This window comes from Mangifera indica, chromosome 19 (genome assembly GCF_011075055.1).
Source record: "Mangifera indica cultivar Alphonso chromosome 19, CATAS_Mindica_2.1, whole genome shotgun sequence".
Classification (NCBI taxonomy): Eukaryota; Viridiplantae; Streptophyta; class Magnoliopsida; order Sapindales; family Anacardiaceae; genus Mangifera; species Mangifera indica.
In genome coordinates this window covers 12,667,292-12,690,281 of record NC_058155.1, presented here as the reverse complement: position 1 = coordinate 12,690,281, position 22,990 = coordinate 12,667,292, and the positions used below count along the sequence as shown (strand labels likewise).

At 32.6% G+C, this 22,990-nt stretch overlaps 4 protein-coding genes across 6 annotated transcripts; 2 read left to right on the top strand and 2 right to left on the bottom strand.

The window, feature by feature from the left end:
* Positions 1–1,150: 1,150 nt before the first annotated feature.
* Positions 1,151–7,892, bottom strand: LOC123203293 (L-ascorbate oxidase homolog). Its single transcript, XM_044619610.1, has 8 exons — positions 7,448–7,892; positions 7,240–7,349; positions 5,035–5,305; positions 3,308–3,410; positions 2,624–2,969; positions 2,184–2,549; positions 1,989–2,067; positions 1,151–1,605 (listed from the first exon to the last, which is right to left on the bottom strand). Exons 1-8 carry the CDS (start codon positions 7,604–7,606, stop codon positions 1,393–1,395), a joined length of 1,647 nt encoding a protein of 548 aa, XP_044475545.1. The 5' UTR covers positions 7,607–7,892; the 3' UTR covers positions 1,151–1,392.
* Positions 7,893–10,164: 2,272 nt separating this feature from the next.
* Positions 10,165–13,504, bottom strand: LOC123203294 (cytoplasmic tRNA 2-thiolation protein 1). 3 transcript variants are annotated; one of them, XR_006499269.1, is made up of 11 exons: positions 13,353–13,504; positions 13,004–13,118; positions 12,781–12,923; positions 12,448–12,567; positions 11,714–11,826; positions 11,540–11,632; positions 11,395–11,435; positions 11,170–11,236; positions 10,952–11,063; positions 10,353–10,806; positions 10,165–10,266 (listed from the first exon to the last, which is right to left on the bottom strand). XR_006499269.1 is itself a non-coding variant. In XM_044619611.1 (10 exons), the coding sequence occupies exons 1-10, from the start codon at positions 13,452–13,454 to the stop codon at positions 10,642–10,644; spliced, it is 1,071 nt and encodes a 356-aa protein (XP_044475546.1). In that variant the 5' UTR covers positions 13,455–13,504; the 3' UTR covers positions 10,165–10,641. The 3 variants fall into 3 exon arrangements, 2 of the variants coding, with proteins under 2 accessions (XP_044475546.1, XP_044475547.1); XM_044619611.1 differs by having other exon boundaries at positions 10,165–10,806; XM_044619612.1 differs by lacking the exon at positions 12,448–12,567 and having other exon boundaries at positions 10,165–10,806.
* Positions 13,505–14,558: 1,054 nt separating this feature from the next.
* LOC123202779 (alcohol dehydrogenase-like 7) lies at positions 14,559–19,525 on the top strand. Its single transcript, XM_044618899.1, has 10 exons — positions 14,559–14,849; positions 14,973–15,109; positions 15,197–15,243; positions 15,819–16,144; positions 17,115–17,197; positions 17,302–17,377; positions 17,532–17,596; positions 18,321–18,416; positions 18,772–18,936; positions 19,197–19,525. The coding sequence occupies exons 1-10, from the start codon at positions 14,795–14,797 to the stop codon at positions 19,311–19,313; spliced, it is 1,167 nt and encodes a 388-aa protein (XP_044474834.1). The 5' UTR covers positions 14,559–14,794; the 3' UTR covers positions 19,314–19,525.
* Positions 19,526–19,962: 437 nt separating this feature from the next.
* LOC123202962 lies at positions 19,963–22,199 on the top strand. The gene is made up of 2 exons (XM_044619112.1): positions 19,963–20,252; positions 21,733–22,199. Exons 1-2 carry the CDS (start codon positions 20,140–20,142, stop codon positions 21,938–21,940), a joined length of 321 nt encoding a protein of 106 aa, XP_044475047.1. The 5' UTR covers positions 19,963–20,139; the 3' UTR covers positions 21,941–22,199.
* The last annotated feature ends 791 nt before the right edge of the window (positions 22,200–22,990 follow it).

Sequence of the window (22,990 nt, the reverse complement as noted above, 5' to 3'; positions counted from 1 at the left end):
ATAGAAATTGAGGGAGGATAGAGGAGTAGTTATTGATAAATTGGTTGAAAAGATTGGTTTAAACATTCATAAATTGAGAATCGTTGTAAGGCGGAGTCCAATGACAAGAGAATAAAAAAAAAACACTTTAAAAAAAAGTTAAATTTTCAAAATTTAGATTAAAAAAATATTAATTTTTAAAATTTTGATAAGAAAAATAAATAAAATTTTAATTTTTTTAATATTATTGGTTAATATTTAATTATTAATAAGTAAATTTTTAAAATTTAATAAATGAAAGTTTAACAATAAACTAAATCTTTAGATTTATTGAATGTGATTAGTCTAATTTATTATGCCAATGTCACATATTATATATGATACTCATATCATTAGTTTAACTTATTGTTTAAGCTGATCAACTCATAAACCTTTGTTCAATCAAAACCAAGTCTATCCCCAAAACAATGTTTGTACCATATATAGACAAGAGTTAACAACTGCGATTTAAAAGCTAATCCAATTTAGTGAAATTACGAAAAAAAGAAATGTGAATATTACTTTCTAGGGCTTAAAGAAAAACCCTTTGAGATTAAACTTGCCTCTAGAATATTTGTTTATGAACCATAGATAATCGTGCGCCCTCAAAAAATGGTGTGACCAATGATTCTTGGTAACTTTGAAAATACAAACAGAGAACTCAAAAACTCTCCTCTTATTAAAGCTGGGAAAATATTACAATGTTTGCAATAAATATAATCTTGTATCTAAATAAATCCGATAGATTGGATGGTCAATATTAATGAATCATATTCTTGTTCTATTATCTATTTGGATAAGTAATATTCTTTAGTATCTTGAATGGCCTCTGGACACAAGGATCTATATTACATAATGGTGGTTGTATCAATTGGTCTAATTGGAAATAGATGATAAATTTGGCTTAACTCATAAATATTATTTATTTTAATTGTTCAATTAAATTGACTTAAAAATGAATAACATTAAATCACAATTTAATTATTAAGTTAAATCGATCTAACCGGCATATTAATGCTCCTAAAACATTATACTAAGTGTGACTAAAATTTATTAATTACCTTATGTTAATATCACTAATACATCAAGTCAATCAAATCACAGTCCAATCATTGGCCGGTTCAAAGTCAGGTTTTACCGGAGACAAGACCATAATAATATTTATATATAATTGTTGATAGACAATTTTAATGGAAAAAGAATGTGACCCTGAGCTGGGGTCATTCACAGTTCTAATAATGCATGCCTCTCACTTCAAAAAAGCTTAAACAACAAATCAAATATGAGATTAGATGGAAAAAAAACTCTACTCTAATCCACCCTAAGCTAGACAAGTTTTGCCTACGCACCAGTGGATCCATTATTTTATGCTGTTTAGAGAGGCCTTGTTCGTCGACCAGCTGCTCTTCCACACAGAAGTGCATTCTTTGGAATTGGGTATTCATCTCTTAGTGAAGTTGAAGTTGTGTAAACACGTAAGTAAAATTGCTGTCCAAGGTACTGTCGAGCCCAAAACTCTGACCTCAAGTTCCACATTCCTACATTATCCATTGCCATATAAATGGCAGTCCATGACTTGGGATACACCTGCATAATGAAACATTAAAAGTTACAATATCGGTTCATCTACATTTGATTAATTTTGATTTGGGACTATCACCTTTCCTTTTTATTTTATGAAGAGACTAAACTTTTGGATTTTCTTAATATTTTCTATAAAAAGTACTAATCTAATCATTTTACTTTCAAAATAAAATAAATAAATTTAATTATGTTTATTCAATACATTCAATAAAAAATATTAAAATTTTGATATTTTTGTAAAAAAATTAAAAAATTCAGTTAATTTAATAGGGAAATCTAAAAAATTATAACATTCAATTGAAACAGAGTTTGATCCCTTCAATTAAAAAAAAAAAAATTCGGAATCACATTATTATGTTACAAAACCAAGAAGAAAATATTGTTACCTGAACAGTGCTGCGTGAAACTGCATCTCGGAGATTGTATTCGTTTCTACGATCGGATGTCCACTGCCCTCCATCCATACTGCATAATAATTTACACGGTATTGATATCAGGAAATGAATGAAAAATCTAGCCTGTGATCAGTACTATTTGGAAAGTGAAGCCATTTGATTTATACATGTAAATCTAGTGCTTACCCAACAACCCAGAAAGAGTAACCATCAAGGTGATAGCTCTGGATGATGTCCTCATCATTTTGGAAGACAATTTCAATATAAGCTCTATAGTCAACTTGCATAACACCTGTGTCTACATAAATTCCTCCACCAGTAGGATTGTCAGGGATGCTTCCAACACGGAAGACGCCGTCGATTTTGAAGTAGTCAGCCAGCTTTAGGGGAGTGTCTGGTGCAATGTAGGAGACACTATTAATTGCATATCTCTGCTTGCCGTTAACTTGTCCAGCAGAACTTGAAAGCCTGATAGTTTTGGTAGTATTTATAAGACCATAGTGGTATGAGCCTTGTGGGTTAGGCCTTGGTCCACTTGCTGTAAGATTAGTCCTGAAATGAAGCATATATGTCAACATTTTGCTAGCACAAGAATGTACAATCTAGATATCCTGGAGCAGAAATACCTTATAGAGCGGGCTTGATTGAGAGACCAGTCAATTTGGGTGGTTGGTCCACCTGGGGGAGGGCCAGAAACTGGGCCAGCAGAGTTACTATAGTGAAGAACGCCAGTGGTGGTGAGGACTTGGGAAGTGAAGCGACTAGAAACAACAATATAATAGTCCTGTCCAGGCTGATCAGCTGTAAATAATACTGAGTATGATTGACCCACATGAACATCAAGCGAGGAATAGGTGGTTTGGAGTGTATGGGTTCCCTCAACTTCTACCAATTTCATTTTATGGTTTTGAATGCGGAAGTTGAGTGAATTTTGCAGTCCAACATTTGATATTCTGAGCCGGTAAGTTTTCCCTGTAGTAGATAATATAGTTAATTTGCATTTGTGACAAATATAAAAGGTTTATTTGGGTTTAATTAGAGGTGGCATAGGTTCCTGCCAAGGTCTACTAATATTGCAGGCAGTGTCAACAATTCACAGGAAGGTTATGGGCTGTGCTGGCCAACCCACAAAACATGCAGGTTGGCCTATCAAAAAGCTTACGAAGGTGTGTGTCATGCCCCAAACCTTCAAATTTTATGAACCAATACGGTCCGTTAAGGCCTGCCTTTCAGTGGACCTTGCAAATTTTGGCATGACCCGACCTGGGACAGCCCGTTCACAGCACTAGATTTAACCATTGGATATATACCTTGTTCAACAGTTAAAGAGTAACCATTCGACCCTCGCCCATTTATAAGAATCCCATCAGGGAAAGGAAGCTGATTGCCACCGTCTAGAATAGCTTTCAAGTCCTGCACATCCATGCATAATATTTCATTATCCGTGAATCAGATTTGACTTCAGCAAGATAAAACGTAATTCAAATAAACAAAACAAAGCCACTTTTCAACTTGGTTCGCAGATGGGGCTAGAAAATCAGATGACCGGTTTTATTGACCTCCATCAACCAAGGTACGCTGGATCAAAGCAAATGACAAGAAGTACGCATAAATAAATAGATGAGTTATTGCTTTTAAATAGGGAGAATCAATAGTTTCCATCCAACCATGCCACATCAATAAATTTCAACTTCTGAAACTGAAACTTTGGTCAAAAGTTAAATGTTATTTTTAATGATTAAAGTATATATTTTTCAGTTTTATAAACAAAATTTTTTAAATTGGTGAGATGAAATAAATTTTGTTTATATTTTAGGGTATAAATTATTAATTCTATAATGTTCATATACCTTTATATTCAATTAGAAAAATAAATCTCTAACCCTATCTTCAAATAATTCCAAACTTGTAATCACATTATTGAAAACGCATAAAAATAGTGTGATTAAATCAAAATACACAATCATAATATAATTCCAACTTATTAAAAGGTCATCTACAGTAAATGTTTATCATGACTGTTTTACATTTAAATTTAAATTTTTTACAAATTGAGGTTAAATGAGTATAATAAAATTTGAAGATAAAATAATATTTAACGTTGATAAAAATTAAAATAATCAAATACTGATTATATCTGAGTGAAGGAGAGAAAAGATCATCTCTGGCTTCAAAGTGACATTTATGATTTATCGCTTTTATAAATTCGTAGTTCTTTTAAAAAAGTAACATTAAGGGGAAGTTATTGTGAGACGGAGACAGCACAACTGGGCCAAAAACCAGCTCTGAAAGACCTTAATTTCAAGGCCCAAAGACTAGTTCCCGCCGAACGTATGTAAAATTTCAAAGTTTCACCTTTTAATTTTAAAATTTTTAAAAATTTATTTATAAATAATTTTTATTTAAAATTTTAATTAGAGTTAAAAATAAAATTATTATTTAACAAAAAAATTTTAAAAACTAAATTTTTATCACATTTTCTCTCTCAATTTAAAAATCACATATTTTTCCCCACCCCCCCTAAAAATTCCTTCAAATTTTGAAAAATTGTTATTTCTCTCTAATTTTTTTCTCCGCCAACCACTCACTCTTCCTAACCGTCACCATCGATCTCAGTCTCTGATGAAAGATGGAAAGAGGCGACCAATTGAGGGGAAAAAAAAAAAGAAAGGTTAGCCAATAGTTAAAAAAAATCATCGTGGAAGAAGAAAAAACCTAAATGAAATAATTTATTTTTCAAACTTTGAAGAAAAATTTAAAGGGCAGTGGTGGGAGATTACGAAATTTTCAAATTGAGGGAGAAAATATGGTAAAAATTTAGCTTTTAAAATTTTTTTTGCCAAATAACAATTTTACTTCTAACTCTAATTAAAATTTTATATTTTATAAAATTTATGTGTTTTTATGTGAGATTTAAGTTTCATACCTTATATTTGGGATTGCAACAATTTCAACCATATTTCAAAAATATTTTGATTTAAAAAAGCATATTACAAGAACAAACACAAATGGTGATTAGTGAATAGTGATGCATTACCGTGTGATTTTTCTGATACCAATCTCCGATAAGCACAGTGTAATCGCCAGCAGGATCCGAAAAGGGTACTGGAATTAAGGGACGGCTAAGGATCCTTATCCCTCCGAAACCACCAGCAGCCTTGTGGAATGCAAGTGAAGGAAAGTAATAAAAGCTCCCAATTTGGTCCTTCACTTGAAGAATATATGTGAAGTTTTTCCCTGGAGGGATAGGACAAGTTGTTCCGAATACACCATCTTCATAAGAATTCCTCCTCTGCTGAATTCCACTCCTGCAATAAATTTCCAAAAAGAATTAGAAATAAAAAAGCAATAAAAGATATCAAGTAAAATCTTCAAATTCACAAGGGCCAAAAAATTAAATAAAAACAGTGACCATTTTAATTGACCACATGATTTTGCTTAACCCAAGCCTCGTGGAAGGTAGACTAGCTCGGCTTGTATTAATGTTTGACTTAATTAGAATCAAATAAGTTAAAATTTTTGTTAAATAGTTTAATTTGAATTTTTCTATGACATTACTATTTATTTTATTGATTATAGTATTCATTCTTGATAAATATACCTACTCATCCCATCAATATAATAGGCGAATTTAATTCTACCTATAAGTCCAGCCAGTTGTCTCGGTATGACTAAGTGAGCTGGATGCGACACTACCTGCCTCAAGCCCAAACCCACCGGCACTGGCACTGGCACTGGCACATGGTAAGTTGACCATAAAACAACAATTATATCTCCATATTCCCTGATATTTCTTCTAAATTTTCTGAGTGGAAGACAGCTAATAAATTGAAGCGGCCCACATCACAACCAGAATGATCTAAATTAGTTAGATTACACATAACAGCATTTCATTCTGCCCAATGATTAGTTTACCTATCCTCTTTATACCAAAGGTCTCATCACCCAATTAGTGGGGTTATGGTTGGTAAATAGTTTAACTTATGAAACTTGGGAATAAAAATTTTAATAGAATTTCTCTTAATAACAAAAACATCGGTTTGCAAAACACATCATTCTATTAAGATAATCCTACTTTTGAGGGGATCAATCATGGTGAATTGCTTGTTCTTTTCCTCTATTGTTTTTATTGATTTTCTGTGTGATTTCACAATAATTTACTTTCAACTGGTTGACTCAAATGCTAACGAACTAAATAATATTAAATTCTTCTCTTCAAAAAAAAATATATATATTAAATTCGAATTAGTAAAAGTGAAACTCTAAACAAATTTAACTCAAATAGATCAAACTCAAACCGAATCAATTATACTTTAAAACAAAAACTATGATTATTTTAATTTGAATATCCGATCCAAACACCCAGAACTTAGAAATGGCAACGGGAAGAAGTGGGAGGCGATCTCAATCCTCGCCCTTATTCCTGTAGAAGATATTAATTCTCATTTTTAACCTGTTCTTGTTATAAAGATGAAAATGATTCTTCGTCCCCTTTCTACAAAGAAAAATCTTCTTTCTAGTCTTATAAAAAAAATCTCTTTCTATACCCAAAAAAAAAATATTTTATTTATACCCTCTAAATATGATAAAAATATATTAAGTAATAAAATTAAAATAAACTTATTATTTTAAATATCACAAATATAATATATTAACTATTTTAATATGTATAATAAAAAACTAAATAAATTTAAAAAATATAAATAATTTAAAATTATAAAAATATATTAATATTTTAAATAAATATATTAATATAAAAAATAAAAATAGATGTAAGCTGATCAAAAGACACGTGTATCCCTATTTGTAACCTATCCTTAGTTGTGAATATTTTTTTATTTTTACCTCTATTTATTTTCCTATTTTTATTAAGAAATATTTTCTCCGTTAGATTTACCAAGACAGACTGGAATTATCACCTCAACCATATTTATGCAACATCACATTTTACGAAGTGAAAGAAAGGGCGAGGCACGGAGCCCATAAAATTTAATGTGTGCGAGCGAATCAGAGCTGTCAGACACTCACCAATGGTAAATCTAAATTCTGAGTCTGACCACGGAGGAAAAAACAAGCTTACATTATTCTACCGTCTTGCGCCTAAAATTACGAAAAGATAAACCCACATAGGCAATGTATTTAATTAGAAATGAGCAGCGTAGATTTGTCTTTTATGGGGACACATTACGCGTAATGTTTCATCACGGGAGAAACAAGAAGAGAGAGCTGTTGATATTATTACCAGGAAATGAGAAAAGGCTCGTCGAGACTGTTGAAGACGTTGATAATGAGATTGTCATTTGTAACGGAGTAAATATCTGGCCCTGGGAATTGCCCGTTTATGAGTATACCCTGCAACACAACACACAAGTACCATTGCCACCGCCATTAGATCGAGTTGAAGCCAACACAGATCAACAAATCAATGAAAATAAAGCAGTGGTAAACACCTGTTGACGAACACCAAGAGGATAGATGTCTCCGTAAGTGACATTCCAGTTGAAGAACCTGTAAGGATCTTCAGCCTTGACAATGATAGCAAAAAGAGGAAGGGTGAGACATAAGAAGGCGCCAAGTGAACTCAGCGCCAACGCCAAGTTTAACGGCATTTTGAGGAAAAGGGTATTGTTGTTAAGAGTAGAGAGAGACTTTTTTAAAGGAGAGGGAAGGAAGGGGAGAAAAATTAAGAGTAGATGAACGAAGATGCTATTGAATCATGAGTTATGGCAAGTATTTAAGTGGGGCATCAGAAAGAGTATAGAGAGACTTTTTTAAAGGGGAGGGAGGCAGGCAGGGAGGGAAAAATTAAGAGGGGAAAAACGAAGATGCCAGTGAATCATTAGTTATGGCAACTCTTTAAGTGGGGTATCAGAAAGGAAGATTATAATAAGGAAGAAAATGAATGTCGGTGGTGGAGCATTTTAGTATTTAGGCGATTAGACGGGTGTGTTGTCTCCCGCGTGATACCAGCTGGGTCGAGTCCGATCATTCTCTACTGGCAATTCTTGCGAATGAAAGATAAATTTTTTCTAATTCATGGAGCCAAAGTTAAAAATATTGATTTAGTTTTCATATTTAAAAATTTAAAATTTAAAATTCAGTTTAAATTTATAATTTAAATTCATTATTTATTATAAAATATTATCAAACAAGATGATATTATTTTAATAATTATTTAAATAAAATCAAATCATTCATTTGATAAGTGAATCAAATTAAATCAAACTTCTTTTAAGTTAAATTTAACTCAATTTGATTTTTAAGGGTAACCCAATTTAATTAGCTTCTATTATAAAGAGTGCAATTTATTATTTAGGCACTCTACTAGGTGGTTTATTATTATCAGTAGGCCAAATGACTTATTCCAACATAAAGATGTGTTTTTTTTAATTTTCATTTATTAATTTTAAAAATCTTAAACACCCACTAATCTGTTAATTTGTATAGTTACTGTTAAGAATAAAATTGCTATTTAATAAAAATATTTAGAAAATTTTAAAATTTATCATATTTTCCCTCAATAATTTAAAAATCTAACAATTCTCCTCTCCACCTAGCTAAGGTTTGAAAAATCACAATTCCTCCCTTAGGGTTTCGATCTCCTCTCTCTGATGACAATCCCTTCTTTGAACATCAGCTTCTTCTCCCCTTCACAGCTTCTCTTTCCCTCCCAATGTGTCTTAACAATTTCTCTATCATCTTCGTTAAAGACAAAAACAACCAAATAAAGATGGCTAGTGAAGGGAGACAGAAAGATCGAGAGGGAGAAGTAAACCAATTGGGAAGGAGAACACTGATGATTGAATAAAGGATTGTCACTAGAGAGAGGAGATTGAAACTTTATAAGAAAAATTGTGATTTTTTAAACCTTTGGTGAGTGGGTGGGAAAAAATTGTTAAATTTTAAAATTTATGAAGTAAATGCGACAAACTTTTAGTTTTTTAAAATATTTTTATTAAATAATAATTTTATCATTATACTAATTACAAAAATTAACAAATAAGTGAAAGATAAATAAGTGTTTAAGATTTTTAAAATTAATGAATAAGTCCTTTGCTTTGGGGATATTAATTAAAATAGATACCAATTTTTTCGTGTAAACCTTTTTAGGCGAACTTAGAACAATTTTACTTTTTTAAGCAAATCTAATTTTATTGTCAATAATACCTTTCTCGACTAATTACGTCAAATTAGGTATAGTTTTTTTCAACAACCTTTGAACATACTATGTTTGATAAGTTATGTTTCGAAGATTAAAAAGCTAATCAATTTTTATTAATACAAACTGAATAGAAAAGATAAACATAAGTACGAAAAATAGTGTTAGTGTGAGTGGATGCGTGCACACCTACTCGCACTCGCACCGTTCTTCATAATTATGTTCATCTTTTCATTTTAATCTATATTAGATAAAAAATTGATCAATTTTTGAATTTTCAAATCATAATTTACCAAACATAACTTTTTGAATCTTCAAATTAAACATAATGTACTTAAATATTGTCTAAAAAAAATTATATCAAATCTAAAGTAATTAATCCAGAAAATAATATAATTAGTCAAGAAGAATATTATCAAAAATAAAATTAAATTTACTTAAAAAATAAAATCATTATAAATTTTTCTAAACAAATTTATGCAGAAAAATTAGTATTTATTTTAACTAATATCTCGCTTTTTGGAATTATCATCATTATTATTATTATTATCGACCACATGGGCCTTTACTCTGTAGTAGTTGTTGCAGCCGTCCCCTGTGAGCCAGCGAGCTATGGCGAACGTGGCTTAATCTTTTTGTTTATTTTATGGGTTCAATTTAACGAAACTACGACACAAAGGAGACAGAGAGTACATGATACGATTTCCAACACAGTGGGTCCCTCGACTCGCAACCTTTTCCACGCCATTGATTGTTGTTATCTGGAGCCGAAGCCGAAATCGAACAGAACTCACACGAATTGAGTTTACCAACATGGGTTAAATTTGATTAAACCCTGAGGCAGAGTAGAGATAGAGTACACGTGACGAATACAAACATGGGTTAGGTGTTTACCACAACAAACATATAGTACAAAATCAAAATAGAAAAGCAACAAAAGAACAGACTCAACACAAACAAAACCATGATGCGTAGGAAGCTCAAGACTGACTAATGACAATAACATCATACAGTGAGAAACCTATTCATTCATCTTGTATCTGATTTCCATAGATAAAACAGATTCTTGATCGAGGTGACACCAAACGTTACGGAGAATGCTGACTGTCACTGACCGAGTGATCAGCAGATAATAGTTAATCATCCATAACATTAAATTGATTATGAAACAAAAATCATAAATACAACATATATACCATTAAGTTAGAAATTTAACCAGTATTGATGCCGAAAAATTGTTTGAGGCTGCTTCTTGAAGATGAACTTCTCTCAGCTTTCATGCATGAGTTGCTGTCTCCGTACAAATCAGCAGAAGAATATTCAAGTGAAATCTCTAATTCGCTAGTTCATTTTCCTGACATCATTTGTCTTCCTCATCTGCCGACCTATTAGTAATGTATTACAGGACGGGCAAACAACAACGTAAACACTTCCAGTGTGCATTATTTAGCAATTCCCAATATTTCAAGCGACCCATGTTTGCCATCAGAAGTCCAATGTTCCACATTGTTTGCTCTCTATACTCTTTGTTCCCCTAGTTTGTTTCATATCCTTTTTACTATCATTACTGAGGCCTTTATTCCGTCCTATGCCCAACTTAGGCAAACCACGATTCAGTCCCTCCAGCAGGACACAAGCTTTACACCATTTCTGTGCGTTAAGAAATACTATGATGAGAATCAGGTCACAGAAACCTTGTGCATATAATCAGAAACAAGATTGTATTACTAGAAATGCTTTAATTGATCAGTGTATCAATTGCTGCTCAAAATTTGCATAAAGGTAGGAGGCTTACCTGGCTAGAAATGTAGCCACAGCGTTCACAGGTACCCTGCTCTGGCATTTTTGTTGAAGGGGCAATTCTGAAATTCTCCCCTGATTTAATGATGTCAAGTATGGCCCTGGGTCTGCATTAAGAATCCATATAATTGTGGTATATTTAATACAGTTTATATGATGGTTTATTTGGGGAAAAAAAACGAAGAAATTAGCTTCACTTAGCATATTAGTCACCTTATTCTCTCCAAATCTTTAATGAACTCACGAGCAAAACCACGATAAGCATTCGGAGAATATATGCCTGCAATGAAAATAACACCACTTTTAAGAGACAAGGGACCAGTAAAACAACAAAATTTGTAGATTAAAGGTTAGAGGATAAATTATCACAGCTAAAGATCTATAAAGAATGAAAACTAACTGAAAAATATTAAATGGGAAATAGAAATGAACAATTACATTCGGTAGAGAAGTAGTCTAGCCTCTTGAAATAAGCATACGTGAACATCTGGTTAAGGATTCATAGATATTGCAGTCAATAGTACATGTTAATATATACAAAATCAAATAAGTTAACAACCAAGCATTCCAACAAGAAGGATATATTACGATCTCCTTCTCATAAGTGTACTTGAACGGTTTGCATCTTGGAATTGGTCCATCTTCACCAGTTGTTATTGAGGTACATCTACTCAATCTACACAAACATAGTATGAACTTAGTTCCATAAAAAGAAAAAGATACATGTGAAAGATAACCTCATTAAACATTTTGCTACCTAGCAATATCACCACGTAAGATGTTCAAGAGAACTGTTTCTGCGATATCATCTGCATTATGTCCAGTAGCGAGCTTGTCCACTTTCAACAAAGAAGCACCTCGATCGAGGGCCTATAAAACATTGACCAATTTATCAAGATGTTCTGTATTTACCTAAGATGACTAAAAAACTGCAAGAAGTGGTTAACTACCTGTACAGTTTGTACACAGTCCTATAAAAAGAATTAGAAATAAAGTAATTTTGCATTTGTCTAAGAATCATATGATTCGGTAAATTTTCTGTTAAATGTATGTATTTTGATAAAATCTTTTTAGCTGCATCATTCTAAAGAAGCTGGAGATAAGAAGCAATCTGTACAAGAGATGGAAATAAGAAAAAACCATCAATTATAGCCCCAGAGATTGTTATTGGAATTTTTTTTTAAGCTTCTACAACTTTCAATTTATAAATGTCTTGCAGCAGCCAAAGAGCTCTAACATGAACATTCCCCACATATACATTAAAGCAAACAAAATAAAAAATTCTACTAAAGCACAGAGATAAATAACATATTCCAATCTTACACATCAAGATGATGGTGACTTTTTAGAAGACTAAAAATTTTCAATCTTGCAACTCAACCTCCAGCAAAGAAGGGAAGACAACTAAACATCTATTATTCCTATAACTAAAATTAACAAGAAGAAAATAAAGATTGGTTTATATCACTTTAGAGAACATAATCCCTATACCTGACGACGGAAAACACCACAGAACGTGCAGTTATTTTTTAAACCAATCATCTTCACTATTTCATCCATTGTCCATCCATATAAATCCTTGTAAGAAACAATCTTCAGAGGGAGGCCATACTGGGGAGACCCAAAAAAAGTGAGAGATAATATAAGCATGAAGAAAATAATTGAATTTTTTTTTCTTACAAATTGGTAAGTCAAAATTAGGAGAAAGAATTCTTTAACGAAAGAAAATAACATGAAAAACTTTGCACTTGTCCTAATATGGTTTTGCTCATATTAGATAATATAATAATTAACTGGATGCCAAAAATAAAGAAAAAATCTGACCTGCATTTCATTTCTTTTAACAGTTTCTAGTGAGTCATCCCTATAACCTGTAATGCCCTCATCAACTGACAAGAGGAAGAGGTCCAAGCCGTAGTTGTGGCGCCGATTTAGCTCTGACAGTACATGAGCAAGAACAGTAGAATCTGCAGCAAACAGAAGCAGCAATGATAGTCAGAAGGGCAACAAATGACTCAAAATAGTTTAATGATTTAAAAAAATTCACCTTTTCCACCAGATGCGCCAATGGCAATACGCTCACCGGGCTTGAAAAGCTGGTTTTCCACAATCACTTGGTGAATCTCCTCCTCAAAAACCTCATAGAAACAGTCCCTGCATATCTTTACAAACCAAAAACTAAGCTGACAAGTGCTTCATAATAATAACAACAAAGAAGGTAGCGCAATGCACTTTCTAAATTAGTACAAGAAACAGTACATAGAACAAACTAATTTGAGATTCCATTTTTTAATTTTGTTATTCCATAGTTTAAGGCAAGAAACCTTGAGAAATTAAAAATTAGATGAACTTTAACGGGAAACAAACAGGGGATAGAGAGAAAAAGGTAAAGTTACCTGTTCTAGGGTTTTAGGTCTTTTGAGGGCAGCCCTTCTCTGGTTACAGATACAACAAAGGCGACCCCCACCCTTCTTCAGCTTCGCGTCGGCGTCTTCCATTGGCGTGCTTTTGGAGGATCGAGTCCGAAGTCTTTAGCAGTTAAACTATCTCCAGTCATTTGTTGTTGCCCAGGGGAGCTGCAGGGTCTAATGAATCCAGCCCGACTTGTTCAATCTGGGCCCCAAATTAGGCCCACTTGGGCCTTACTTCTAGTAGATGTTCGGGCCTAAACCATGCCCGAGATAATGGTTCAGCCCATGTATATCATGCTATCGAGCAATTCGTTCTGAACTATTTAAAAATCAATAGTTTCTCAATTGAAAAAACAGGGGAAAAGAAACATCTAAAATCACTTTATCACAATCATAAAATACTTATCGCATAATTAGGAGTTGATTAGATTTAAATCGAATCATATTTACAATCAATTTAATCTCAACTTAAATTTAAAATCTCTAATTTAAGTTTTTTTTTCAAATTAATATATAACATCATTAAAAGATCATTGATGAGATAAATAATATTATTAGAGATAATGAAAAGACATTATCTAATTTAGTTCTATATGAATTATACCATATGAGCTTAGATCCAATAAGATCATAGCTTGTTTAATATAATTTAGTTCAAATATAATCATATTGTTAGTGACCATTTTTAGCTCCAAATAAGAAATGCAAAAATTGTTTGAGGTAATATGATAGCTTGTTTATCTAATATTGTGCTATGACCATTTTCTGTAAACGAAATTATGTATTGGTCGAGATTTTAAATTTTAAGAATTTAATGGATGATAAAGGTGAAAATAATAATAATGTCCTCGAAGGAAAAATTAAATAAACACCACCCACAACCCAAAGGTCACGACAGCATTGATAATTGCTAGGTTAAATTGAAAAATATTCCCTTCCTATTAAAAGCCAAACCCAAAAGAATTGACCATCCATATCCGGATGTTTATGTCATTTTCATTTTTTTAATTTTAATATGATATTATTTAGAACATGAATAATATCCGATTTGACTTAATCAAACTTAACCGATTTGACTTAAATATACCCGTGAATACAACTCTGGCATCGGCGTTTACCTGGAGACGCTTTAATAATTTTAATCAAGGAGGTCATGGACTTACAGAGAGGGATAAAAAGTTAAAATAATAATTAAGAGAGTTGTGATCTGACAACCAATAGGAGGAGCTGGGAAGGCGCTGAACTGCTGAAGCCAATGAAAAAAATAAAAAATATGGAAAATAGTCCTATCAGCTTGGTGGTCAGACTCACGTATTATATATTAAAAAAAAAAAAACCTCTCAGTCTCAGCATGTCATCTCAGTTCTCCACCATTATCTGCAGCCAAAAGGGTAAGCTTGTAGGGCTCTGTTCTTCTGCTTTACAGTATGGAAGGCGACAATTTGTCAAGTAAAACAGAAGGGAAGCCGATTCGATGCAGAGGTAGTTCTCATACTATTATCAATTTTATACCAGTGATCTGCATGTTTATATCCAGGAGTACGAATTTGGCATGCATTTTGAATTTACCATCTTATTTTTTTTTTTTAATTTTAAAAAATGCAGCTGCTATTGCTCGAGCGCCAGGGGAGCCTCTTGTAATTGAAGAGATTCTCGTGGAGCCGCCGAGTTCCCATGAAGTTCGGATTCGAATCATCTGTACAGGTCTCTGTCACAGCGATATTACTTTCTGGAAAATGAAGGTATCTTATTAAAAAACTTCACATTATCTTTCTTTACTTCAGTTGTGTTCTTATTTTTTTTATGTATGTTTTTCTTTTGGCTTGAAGGATTTTCCTGGTGTTTTTCCGAGAATTCTCGGTCATGAGGCTATCGGGTAAGATTGATATCTTGCTTTGTTTCTATTTCAATAGAACGGAGCTCTATTGTCCTTCTGGGTAGTCTTTTCATCGAAGGAGTCAAGGGGATCTGTAACTTCGAGTTGTGAACAGAGTTGACTTTTGATTTATTAGCAGTTTCCATCTGGACTGGATTCATATTGTTTATCCCATCATGATTATGCCACATATCCAGATAACTCAAATGAGCTTGAGCTTGAGCTTGAGCTAACTATTATGGTCAAGCTCAAGCTAGCCCATGTTCGTGTTTTGCTCGGTTCAAAGCCACTCTAGTTTATACTGGTTGTTGGTTTCATGTGATCTAACTGTATTTTTATTTTTAATTCAAAATCACTTAATCACATAATACCCATAAGTTTGTTTATACTCATTAGTACCCTTCGTTTATGCTTTAAGTATTATTGTTTCGAAATATCATTACAATTTTTTTCTGTCAAGAAATTCTTAATATCACAATTGTTCATATGTATAATCATGAATGAGTTAATTATTGATGTTGTTGTTATGAAATGAAGGCATGAGGGATGAAGATATAAGCTGACATGTTTTGCAGGATGGTGGAAAGTGTGGGGGAGAATGTAAATGAGGTAGCGGAAGGAGATATTGTGATACCATATTTTCTGGCTGATTGTAATGAATGTGTAGATTGCAAATCGAAGAAGAGCAACCTGTGTTCAAAATTTCCCTTCAAGGTCTCTCCTTGGATGGCTAGATCCGAGACAAGCAGATTCACAGATCTCAAGGGACAAACTTTACATCATTTTTTATTTGTTTCAAGTTTCACTGAGTATACTGTGGTAGACATTGCTAATATAGTAAAAATCGACCCTGAAATCCCTCCAAATAGAGCATGTCTCCTAAGTTGTGGAGTATCAACAGGTACTAGTCTCTGACTCTCATGCATCTGAATATGTCACTTGATAATTTATGATTGAATTACTCTACTTTGTCATTTAATATTATAACTTCTGATAGCTGTTCTGTTCTCTCTTTTTGGAATGTTGGGAGATCTCTGTTTTCTGCTGTTTTCATCTCTTCCATGATTCAATCAATTTGGATTTACCTTAGTTCATTCATGCCTCGGCTGCTGTAGTGGAATTCTTGTAAAATTCCTCTTGATCTCATGAATATTATCGTTTAATGATTGTCGACGATTGTGGCTTGTTTCCCTTTTTTGGTTTCTTTGTGAAATTTCAGTTTGATTTCTTTAGGAAAATTTGTTATAATATAACTTCTAATAAGAATTATATATCTCTCTTAGCTTATAAATATAGAATCTTGATAATCGAGTAGTAGTTCATGGAGTAGAGAAATATATGAGGATGTAACAAAGTTCGTTGACATGTAGGGGAGTATTGGTAAACATTTTTTAGGATATCATTAATTTATAGTTTGTTTGTATATTACCCTTTGGGATATCGTATAGTGTGTTGTACTCCTATATCTTTGTTATAATGATATATTCCTCTCTCATCCATGGATGTAAGCAAGTTATATTGAACTATGTTAAATATTATGTCTTTTGTATGATTGATGATTTATTTCACGTATTGTTAATCTTGAAAATTGCTGTGCTTCTTGGAATTCCAAACAATGATAGTTAGACAAGTGCATCTACTTTTGAATATGATAACATGTCTGCACTGTGGGCTTTTTAACAGCTGAACCTACCAAAATTCCCTTATCACATTTTGAGGAATAATTTTCTCTGCATATTTCTTGTGATATAAGTAACATTTATTTAGCCGTCTTCTGATCCAAGTAAAGTTTATTAAACTCTTTGCTGTAAGCATTTAAAGCCTTATGAATAATGGTGATTCCAGCATTTACTGTAATCTGGGTTTTGTAGGGGTAGGAGCTGCTTGGAAAACTGCAAATGTGGAGGCTGGATCAACCGTTGCCATATTTGGGCTTGGGTCGATTGGATTAGCTGTATGATCTATTTGATATATCTTTTTGTTATAATGTTCCTCATATCTGGCAATTCAAATATGACACTGTTGTAAAAAGGCTTATGGATATATTTCTGTAAGTAGGTAGCAGAGGGAGCAAGACTATGTGGTGCCACTAGAATTATAGGAGTCGATGTGATTCCAGAGAAATTTGAAATTGGTGAGTATATTTTAAATGATGAATGAATTGGACTGCTTCATATGAATCAATTGTAAGTTTTGATTGATATCAAGTCTGATTTTTACCATTTTATAGGCAAATGAAAAGTATGATTCTACTGATCTCTGGTTGACTTTGTCTTCCTCATTTGTAGGAAAAAAGTTTGGAGTCACAGAGTTTGTTAATGTTACCAGTTGTGGGGATAAATCAGTAAGCCAGGTGATCTGTTTTTGTACTTTGGATGTTTAGTCTTAGCGTTCATAGCCCTGACAATTTGTATTTTTTTGTTGATTTGATCCTGTGCTTAATGGTAGATACAAACTAAGCCTAGCACAAATACCTCTTGACTCGAGTTTGACTCAAACGAAAGATGGAGTGGATTAAGTTCGTTGAGCCAAAAATAATTGTAACTCGAGTTCGGTTTGGTCTCTAAGTTTAAAGTTTGACTCAAATTTATGGTTAGAATTCATGACTCAAATTTGCGACTCATTAACAAAACAACGTTGTTTTACTCAACAATGGGCAAAACAACATTGTCTTGACAATTACTTGACATGATTCAAATCGAGAGCAAAATTCAAACCAATTCAAGTCATTACTCGACCAAGTTGAATCTTTCTAACTCAAGTTTAACTCAATTTTAGAAATGAACCGACCCTCTTGACTCAAGCTTTACTTGAGTTTGATCTAAACGAATTTGAGTAGAGCTGAGCCAACTTTTGAGATGGTGCATGGGCAGCTTTAGTTGTGCTTCAATTGGGTTACATGAGAACACACTAAAGCAAGAATGGTACATTATGTGAAGTATGAGATATTCCTTTCTAGATTGGGTGTGACAGGGGGCTAAGAGAAAGGGAGGAGTTTGACATGGGAGGGGGAAACTTTCTCTTAAAATTTGTAAAATGATAACTCATATTTAGTTTCTTCTTACCAATTTGAGCAGGTAATCAATGAGATGACTGATGGAGGTGCAGATTACTGCTTTGAGTGTGTTGGTTCTTCATCCTTGGTGCAAGAGGCATATAATTGCTGCAGAAAGGTATGCCTCTTTGCTCATTCTTTTATTCAGAAGATGATCAAGAGAGCAAGACATCCAACAGTAGAATGTTTTAGGGGATATATCCAGATCACTAGCTTGTATCATTGTTCAACTCAATTTGAATCAGAGTTTGTCTTGTTGACGATTTTTTAGTCTTTTTCTTCAACAATTTGATTGAGATAAATTTAATCTCAAGCTGATTGTTCTGAATTTAAGCTAAACTTGAATTGATTATTGTTTAAATTCGATTGTGATCGAACCCACTCCTAATTGAGATATAGTTTGGCCAACCATTCTAGGACTTGAGATTCATTACTTTGAGTAACCCGTGTCTTACTTTTTCTTGTAATTTTAGGGATGGGGAAAGACAATAGTGTTGGGAGTGGACAAGCCGGGAGCACAGTTGACCTTAAGCTCTTATGATGTTCTTCATAGTGGAAAAGTTCTGACAGGATCATTATTTGGAGGACTCAAAGCTAAAACCGATATTCCAATTCTGCTGAAACGTTACATGGACAAGGTAAATTTAAGTGTTACTTCAAGTTTTCTTGCCTGTAGTCTGGATTCAAACCCTCTCAAGTGATATTATTCATCATATTGCTGATATTATTCATTCCACCGATGATTGTTCAGCAACATCTTCGGATAGTTTCAACTCAAACTGACCATTATGAATTCAAACTAAATTTAAGTTAATTTATGTTTTGACTCAACTTAGCTTAAATACAACTCTACTTACCTGACTATCGTGATTGAGAGGCCTAATGAGTTTGTTTTCAGGAATTACAACTGGATGAATTTGTCACGCATGAGATGAAGTTTGAAGACATCAATAAAGCCTTCGATTTACTTATTCAAGGGAAGTGTCTACGATGTGTGATATGGATGGACAAATAAGGGAGTTTGCCCTCAAGTCTTCTCAGAGGTGCCTGCAAACATTTACTGCTCTTGTTCGGTTCTCGTGCTCATGGATATGTAAGATTCTCAATTTGTTCGTATGAGTGACAGAATCTTCTATTGCACAATTTCAAAATCACATTATGTGATATTCGAGACAGAATAGTTTCTTATTATTTAGCTGAAATTCAATAAAAGGGAGTAATAAATCAGTACTCGATGTCTCCATGTGAACTTATTATCAGTATATTCTAATTGAATCAAACCTAAAGAAAGATTATTTTCGAGTTTGAGTTTAGTATCTTTGATTGATAAATAATAATATTAAAGAAAAAGATTAAAAAGAATTATTAACGAAAAAGAAAAATTACCATTTAAGCAAACTCTAATTTAACGACACTGATAAGATGTCAATATTAGGATGGATAAACTGAAATTTCTTTTAACTCAAATTTGATTAGTTAAAACCAAACAATAAAACTCAAGTAAGGTTAAGTTTAAACTAAGTCACTTTGACCTTCCTTCAAATTTAACTCATTTGGAATTCACCTATAACTAAATATACCCCTTCCGCAATTAAAATCACGTCAATTTTAATTGGGCCTCCAAAGCCCAAACGGAACCTTGAACAGAAAGGGAAAATTTACCGTGGGAGAAGATCCAGGTAAAGGTGAGCCACGGGCCTAAAACCAATTGAGTTTGAACGATGATGCTCCCTTCGCTACTTTTCTGCCAGTTCATCGTTCAATTCCCTCCTGTCCGAAATCTCCATTGATATACGAGTCGTAAAGCGGCTCTGGAGAGAGAAACAAAAGCCGAGGAAGCAATGATAACGCGATCGAATCTGGCAGAGCAGTTGAGAGAATATCAGAATCGATCCAAGCACCATTGGGCTTCCGTATCATTCTTCTCTTCCACTTCTAATCTCCCTTCTTCGAGGTAACATTTAATTTCATCTAAAATTTTCATTTTTCCCATAATATTTACAGTTTCTGAATTATCTCTTTGCTGTTTTTTCTTTTTAAGATCTTTAATATTGTTGTTATTTATAAATTGGTTATAATTTATAACGCTATTGATTTAGCTTGAGTAGCTGGGCTTGTTTAAAATTTAGTTTTGTTTCATAAATATAGATATGTTCATTAAAAGTTTTTTTAGAAAATTTTAGCTTGGAATACATTCATGACACATCAGAGTCTATCTATTAGAGAAAAAAAGCAATACTTCAATAACAAATGACATATGATTTAATGATTTTGAATTAGAGATAAATAAATGGTTATAATATTCGATTACATTATGATATATTGAGTATTCGTATATGTTAGTATTATAGTTATTAGAATCATACTATATTTGATACTAATAGTACAATATGATACAAATAAAAAATAATACGTATCTTAAGGTGGTAAAAAAAAAAGGTATGATATGATGTGCATATCGTATGATATGATATGTATTAGTAATTTTATTGATTCGAAGCAAACAACTATTTTTGGAGAAGTGATGATGTGGTAAAGTATATCTTAGAAATTCTAATTTTTAAAGAAGATAAAAAAATTAGGTTTTTAATACATTATAACGGGGATTTGGGGTTAAGCAAAAATCCAGAGAGTTTCAAAAGGAAACTGTAGCTAAAACCATGCTTCAAACAATCGATGTGTTCACTAAACAATCAGGATAATCATGTATAGTTCAGAGTTAAATTTTAGATGTAACAGAAATTTGTCAGTATGCTCAAATGTGTGATTCCTTTCTTCAGAAATTAATTGGATATGTTTTGACTGCGTATGGGTTACTAAATTATTCAGTAGGCAGTAAACATGTTAAGAAAAGAGAGGTGTGTGCCATTTACCATGACAAGAGGTTTGAAGCCATTCTGCTTTATGTAGGATTTTGAAATTTAAATTTATTCTTTTCAAATTTCAATCTAGCAAGTTCTTTTTTGGGGCTTGGATCATTAACTCACCTAGTTGTAGGAACTTGATATGGTGGTTTTTCCATGATAGATAAGATTGGTTCATGCCATCATCGTTTGGTTGTCAACTTCAAAAGCCTTTCAACAGTCCCATCCAAATGTTATACTTCAGAATTCTTGTGATTTTCATTGAGTTTTAACTTCACCTTTTTAAGAGTACAACTATACAAGGATGAAATGTAGTAAATTTAAAGAATAAAATCTAAAAGCTGGTTTAATGTATTAACTTTTATGGAGCAGCTTTTTTAGTTCTAATGAAAATCTATTGTATAAAGTTTTCAACTAACTCGCTGAACTTTCATGACTCAACAGTATGTATCAGTGTTAAATTTTTTTAACATCCATTTGTCCTTCAATATCTTCAGGACATCAGTAATAGTGCCTCCCTGTCCTCTTTCTTTTAATATTTTAATATTTTATTTTATTTTGTGGATGCAGGGTTGATGTTGCGATCTTTGTAATATGGGAACTTACCATTCTTGCTTTCCTGGTCTTTTCAGCAGTTTCTTTATATTTTAGGCATTTGCAGCTTGCTTTTATCTTAGTATGCATCACATTGCTATTGCTTTTTTGCATGAAAATTACAAAACAAGTGAGATTGGCTAGGAAAAAGAAACGAAGGATGCTACTTCCATTGTCTATGTAAAACCACAAGTTAAAAACATTTTTAAGCAATCCAACGTTGTTCTTCGTGTAAATCGTGAGAATTGTTGGCTGTTGCATTTGGTTTGACCTCTTTTTGGTTTATTGGTGTGTAGTTGCACCTAGAGCAAGTTGATTAAAGAATATGATTGATGTGATTTTTCTAACAATTACTGATGAAATGAAAGTGGTGTCTTATTACCTCTGAAGAGGCGAAGTTGCAATGTTTCAACATGCAATTGAATGAGCACCAGGTTGTTCAAGGTAAGGTGTCTTGCTATTTGTTTGCTGTATAAACACTTGCTTCAAGAAAACAATATGCTAATATGATTACTAGTATAAATTGCAAGAAACTGGATCAGAGTTTTATAATTAAGTTGTGTTTCAGCCCTTGATAAAATATATTGATTGTTGAGTGATATTATATGTATTTATAATGGATACAAACAGGTTCAACACTATTGTGTCAATATGTGATTGAGTGTGATTTCTCTAATTTAAAATCACTCAATCATATAATGATATGTCAATATTTATACCCATTCTCAATGCAAAATATGGTCAATAAGTTTGCTGAACTTCAAAGTGCTGTCCATTTTAAATACCATTGCTTCTCAGTTTCACCTGTTTGAATCGAGGGATAATATTCTGTGAAGGGGATTTACCAATTATGAAAAGGCCTTTTTACTATAGTATGAATAACCGAATTTCATTGTTTCATAAGCTGAACAAGGTATATGCTTCAACTTCAAGTTTCTGCCGATTTACCATTTATGGAAGGAATTTTTTTTTTTTTGTTTTACGGTTCTCTGATTCTCTTCTCTTACTTTTCGTTGAATTTCAGCTTCATGTTTGAGTTTAGTTTTATTTGAATTCAATTCTAAGAGCAATTATCCAATATATAGGTGTGAGTTTGAAAGAAAAAAAAAAGGCATTGTATTTGGGCCTAATCCGCTGAGCAAATAGAGAGAGTTAGGAAATAAAAATTGTTTCAAATATGAGTAATATTATGCGTATTTTTTTTTTAATACATAAATAAATATACACTTATATG

Excerpts from the sequence above, each read along its gene's own strand:
- LOC123202779 (XM_044618899.1), top strand. The coding sequence starts at position 14,795 with ATGGAAGGCGACAATTTGTCAAGTAAAACAGAAGGGAAGCCGATTCGA. Across the intron at positions 17,198-17,301 it reads TTGGGTCGATTGGATTAGCT|GTAGCAGAGGGAGCAAGACT; the intron begins GTATGATCTATT and ends TTCTGTAAGTAG. Across the intron at positions 18,937-19,196 it reads TGAAACGTTACATGGACAAG|GAATTACAACTGGATGAATT; the intron begins GTAAATTTAAGT and ends GTTTGTTTTCAG.
- LOC123203293 (XM_044619610.1), bottom strand. The coding sequence starts at position 7,606 with ATGCCGTTAAACTTGGCGTTGGCGCTGAGTTCACTTGGCGCCTTCTTA. Across the intron at positions 2,970-3,307 it reads CTCTTTAACTGTTGAACAAG|GGAAAACTTACCGGCTCAGA; the intron begins GTATATATCCAA and ends TATCTACTACAG. Across the intron at positions 2,068-2,183 it reads TACTCTTTCTGGGTTGTTGG|TATGGATGGAGGGCAGTGGA; the intron begins GTAAGCACTAGA and ends ATTATTATGCAG.
- LOC123203294 (XM_044619611.1), bottom strand. The coding sequence starts at position 13,454 with ATGGAAGACGCCGACGCGAAGCTGAAGAAGGGTGGGGGTCGCCTTTGT. Across the intron at positions 13,119-13,352 it reads GACCTAAAACCCTAGAACAG|ATATGCAGGGACTGTTTCTA; the intron begins GTAACTTTACCT and ends TGGTTTGTAAAG. Across the intron at positions 10,807-10,951 it reads GTGGCTACATTTCTAGCCAG|AAATGGTGTAAAGCTTGTGT; the intron begins GTAAGCCTCCTA and ends CTTAACGCACAG.
- LOC123202962 (XM_044619112.1), top strand. The coding sequence starts at position 20,140 with ATGATAACGCGATCGAATCTGGCAGAGCAGTTGAGAGAATATCAGAAT. Across the intron at positions 20,253-21,732 it reads TCTAATCTCCCTTCTTCGAG|GGTTGATGTTGCGATCTTTG; the intron begins GTAACATTTAAT and ends TTGTGGATGCAG.